Source organism: Ruditapes philippinarum, unplaced genomic scaffold, assembly GCF_026571515.1.
Source record: "Ruditapes philippinarum isolate M1 unplaced genomic scaffold, ASM2657151v2 ctg16819_1_1_1_1, whole genome shotgun sequence".
NCBI lineage: Eukaryota > Metazoa > Mollusca > Bivalvia > Venerida > Veneridae > Ruditapes > Ruditapes philippinarum.
Genome location: NW_026861774.1, coordinates 13790 through 18644, shown reverse-complemented (window position 1 = coordinate 18644; position 4855 = coordinate 13790). Strand labels below are relative to the sequence as shown.

Below are 4855 nucleotides of genomic sequence, written 5' to 3'. Positions count from 1 at the left end.
TTCCTTTCCCCTTGAATAACAGTTGAATCACCCTTTTAGGATATGAGTCCTGCTTTTAAATTTTTCTTTTGACTTATATCTGTGATTATGCAGGCTTCATAACCTCAGATCCACTTTCAAAAATTCCATTTTTTTATTTAGTTCCGCCCATTGTTTTTCTCGTTTATGGCACACGCATTTTTTTTTTACTTGGGCGACCATATGCCGCTTTTTCATGGAATGACACGTGTCCACATTGAAGGTTCCATTGATAACCGCCATATGAACACATTCTGCGGATGTTTCAAAATTCTAAATTTTACCAGTTCATGTTAAATGTTGAATTCTGCTTAAGCCGGTGCTAGGGTGCGTGGACGGTAGTTTGCACTTGACAGAACCGTCCATGAACAGGCTCAATCAAACCGAGCCTGCAACATTTTCAATTTTGCCGCGTTGGGCTTTCTTTAGGGATTCTTATTTCTCTCTATTGTTATGAACTAAGCATAAAATCCTTAAGGCTTTACAGTTTGAAGCACATATATAACCTGTCTGCAAAATGCCTGATTTTGAATAGCTTGATGAAACTGCCCCTGAGCTACCACTGATTTGATTTGTTTGTGTACTCGAGCATCTAGCTTACATAATAAAGAAGTGTACAATTGCACTTCTCCCCTATTATGAAAGATTACACAGAAATCTAAAGCTTTGCCCTCTAAAATCTAGCATTACGCACCAATTTTATCTCCATTTAACCACTGAAACTTCTCGGTATACAACAGAAACTTGAAAATGATAGCCTTCAAGCAGCCATTGCTATCAAATGTAAATTCCTAGGCATTGTTTCTAGTGATCTTTTTACTTGGCTGCACAGGTTTAACTGATTCCTATCCACCATGAGAAAATGGATCTCACTCATCAGCCCCCATGATATGATCCCATTGTCTCTCCAAACAGACAACAGGGACCTAAAGTCAGCAGGAATATCCTGGGGAACCCTAGTTGTGGTCAACATAAGCTTGTCATACCTCATGAGTTCGCCTCCCACCAAAGACCTAAATTCTTCTGGTCCAGTTGACGAATAGCTGCCCCTGGCCCCTTCAGTCTATATTTTAGTCAGAAAATGAGTGATCCCGGGATTAAAATGATCTATTCGAGGACCCTTCCACAAACCCTTCCCCTTTAGAAGCTCCAGGGAGTCTCTCATAATCCTCATTTGGTGAAAAATCTGTCATATCTTGTTCCTTAGCTGTGAACTTGTTAAGACATATTGCAGACAAAATATTCCCCTAGTCCCCTTTATAGATGTTTGATTGATCATGTCCGTTTTATTTTTTTCATAGGATTTAACATGTTTTTGTTCGATCTTTCGAACAAACAAATATGATGTTTGCCCTTTTTGTTCAAACGATCAAACAAAATATATGTTTGTACGATGGACCAAAAAAATGTATTTTATATTTTTTAAAACAGTTTGAGACAGAAATTTTCCAATACAGTGTCTGGACATTTTTTGTTTGATCGATCAAACAGAATGTTCATTTTAAATTTTTCATTTGATTTAACAAGTTTTTGTAATGAAATTTTGTTTGGTCGATCGAACAAATTATATTTTTCTTTGATTGACCAACTTGATTGATCGAACAAACTGATAAGATGTTTGCCCTTTTTGTTCGATCGATCGATCAAACAAAATATATATTTGTTTTCATTGGATATTACAAGTTTATTTAATGAAATGAAATTTTGTTCGATTGACCGAACAAACAGATATTAAGATGTATTGCTTTTTTTGTTCGATCGATCGAACAAAATGGTTGTTATATTTTCTAGTACAAATTTACCAAATTGAATACAGAGTCTGAACATTTTTGTTCGATCGATCGAACAAAATTTTTAATTTAAATTTTTCATTTGATTTAACAAGTTTTGGTAATGAAAAGAAAGTTTGTTCGATCTACTTTTATTCCTAACCTTTCTGGAACAATGAATTTATTCAAGTAATGAATGTATCCCATATCATCAGGTATAAGTATTTGTAAAGGATTAACATTTTCCTTCAACCTATTGTAGTTATACATACCACATTTATGTTGCGAGCAAAAAGTTTTACGACCAGGACTTAGTGGTCTAGATAAAAATTGCATAAGTGACTTGGTTTCTTCACTATGATTTCCTTTTTCCAGTTGATTTACACATGATCTAAGTTTGGCTTCTGTCTGTCTGTGTGCATAACACAAATTAATGCGGTGAGGAAACATATCATCAAAGAAATTAGCCTCAAAACAGTACTGCCCTCTATCTCCATACAGCTCATCCTTTATAGGGGGCAGCTGGTAAAAATCTCCGCTTTTGTATTGCATGCCACCAAAGTGGCTACATTTCAAATGCCTGCAAATATGTTCAACATTTTCTAATGTTCTACAACTAAACATTGAAACTTCGTCGATAGATAAATAAAATGCCGGTGCTCTTGTGTCATCAAACCTTTCATCTGTGTCAATCAACTCTTTATAACCTAATCTTCCATCCTCAAGTCCTGCAAATTTGTGCAATGTTCTTGCACCCAAACCTTGATATTGTAGACAAGCTATACCGGTATAGCATGTTAATGATACACTTTTACCTTTAGATCTAAGAGTCTTAACGCATTCCTTGACAGTAAATGTTTTGCCAGTACCATCTTGACCAGTTAATATCATATTATGACCTTTAAAGACATAGTGTAGACAACTTTTCTGCAATTCATCCAATTTATTTTATTTTTTTTAATTAAAAAATTGTAATTTGGCGCTCAGGTAAGTAAAAATTACTGTCTTCCCTTTCAAATACGGGAATATTCTTGAAAGAATCGGGCAAAGTTAAGTGAATACCATTGATGTAGTCTGTTTTACTATTTAAGGTATTAGCACCCTAATGCATTACCAATGCATTACCTCCGCGTTGAAGAGTATTCAAATAGGCTAGAATTACTGTTAACTACATTGAAAATGAGGGCCATGGGTTCAATCCCCAGAAGGGTCAACTTTTTTTTTCTTTCTTTTTTTCTTTTAACATTATTTATGTATCTCTCATGTCCCATATGGAAAGAAAAAAGTGTTTAATTTTGAATTTTAATTTATATAGGTATTTATTGGCTAAATTATGCTAAATCTAGTAAATAAATATGGTACCTGATATTTTCAAAGTGTAATATAATCAAAAAACTAGACGGTAAAAGTATTTCATATTTTACAAGATCAACCAATATACTTTTTTAAAAAATTTAGGGAAACTTTGAAAACAGGCACTCATTTGGGTAAATTTTAAGATTTTTTGAATTAGGCTCCCTTAGTAGAAAAATGGTCAGACATGTGGTAAAAATGGGTGGGGTAGGGTAACATTTTATACAGGTTTCATAAATTTTAAGTAGAAACCATAATTTTGCTTATGTGGATTGTTAGCTGAATGGTACTATTTGTTTCTTACCCAAAAATTCATGGAAAACATTTTTTCATTAGAATGTTATTGCAGATTATTTTTAAAGGTTCCTCATTTTCTAAAAAAAGGGCCCTCATAACATCCTAGCTTGAGTTCAGAAAAGTGGCCATAACTTGATTTCCATACGGTAAACTTTGTTTAAATTTTGCATACAGGCGTACTTTAAGGTATACATCTGACCTATGATGTCATTTCTTTAGTTCCTGATAGTGCCCATTAGGGTCCTTATACCTTAAATTTGAGACCAAGTAAGTAAACATGACTGGTTTCACGTAAGTGTGGTAAAGCGAATGAGAAACGGGGGAATCATATCCGGAGCGGTACGGCTACCGGATTTTTCTCCGTACTTCCGTTGCGAATAAAAATGGCGAGCAACGGATAAAAATGGCGACTGAGCTACATTGTGTTTTTAGTAACATCGGAAAAAATAACGGTTTTAGAAAAGAGACATCTACGTTAAAAAAATTGTTACAGTGAATTATATTTGAGTTCTACAAACCTCTCAACGGGTTATCCCGAAACCAAGTGCCTATGTCAGCTATGTATACATGTAGAACAACACGAATGACATCGACAACAGCAACCATATCAACAACAGCAGCATCATCAAAATAGCAATGAAAGCAACAAAAATACAGCCACCACCACCACCGCCACCATCAACAGCAACAACATAATTTCAGCAGTAGAATATCTTGACTTTTTCAAGTTTACCAAACTTTACAACTGGTAGGAAAGGAACCAAAATTTTGATAGAACAATTTTTATTACAAACACCCACCCCCCCCCAAAAAAAAAGCATACGTGCGAAAATGTGTTCTTTTCCCCATTTTTGTACTGGAAACAAGTTCTGTCAGATAACTTGTACGCCAAATATTATTTCAAATGAAAACAAAAAATATATCTAGAGATCTAACATGTTTAATTAAGGAGTCTCCTTAGTTAGATTGGGACAGCCATTTTGAAAAATCTTGAAATGGTTCTATTTTAAGATCCGTTGATAAAAGCATGTACACAATTCAGACTGTCGCTGGTAGACACTACAGTAACCTTTCCGGTAGAAGTATTATGTAGACAATGAATAACAAAAACAACATCAAAACAAAGACAAACAAAAAACATTAAAAACCTAAACATTTTTTAAATAAGTAGCGTTAATATACAAATTGAAGCTATCTTTTACACTTTCAAAAAGTATCGTGTATAAATAAGTTCCAACCACAACTTTGATAAGAAATTAATAAAAATGGCGTAAATGACGCACGCACACACGCACAACAACAACAAAACAGTATATATAATTTGGAACTATCATCAGTTGTTAAAAGAAGAAACGAAAGAAAGACCCCAATTGTGTTTGAGCACACGCCTGATGTAAACTCAGGTAACTACCTGAACA

General features: G+C 34.4%; 1 protein-coding gene across 1 annotated transcript; it reads right to left on the bottom strand.

The window, feature by feature from the left end:
* Positions 1 to 838: 838 nt before the first annotated feature.
* LOC132716789 (uncharacterized) lies at positions 839 to 2678 on the bottom strand (the record flags this gene model as incomplete). Its single annotated transcript, XM_060700121.1, has 2 exons — positions 1951 to 2678; positions 839 to 974 (listed from the first exon to the last, which is right to left on the bottom strand). Coding segments are annotated over exons 1-2 (864 nt in total), but the record flags the coding sequence as incomplete, so codon positions are not given.
* Positions 2679 to 4855: the final 2177 nt, after the last annotated feature.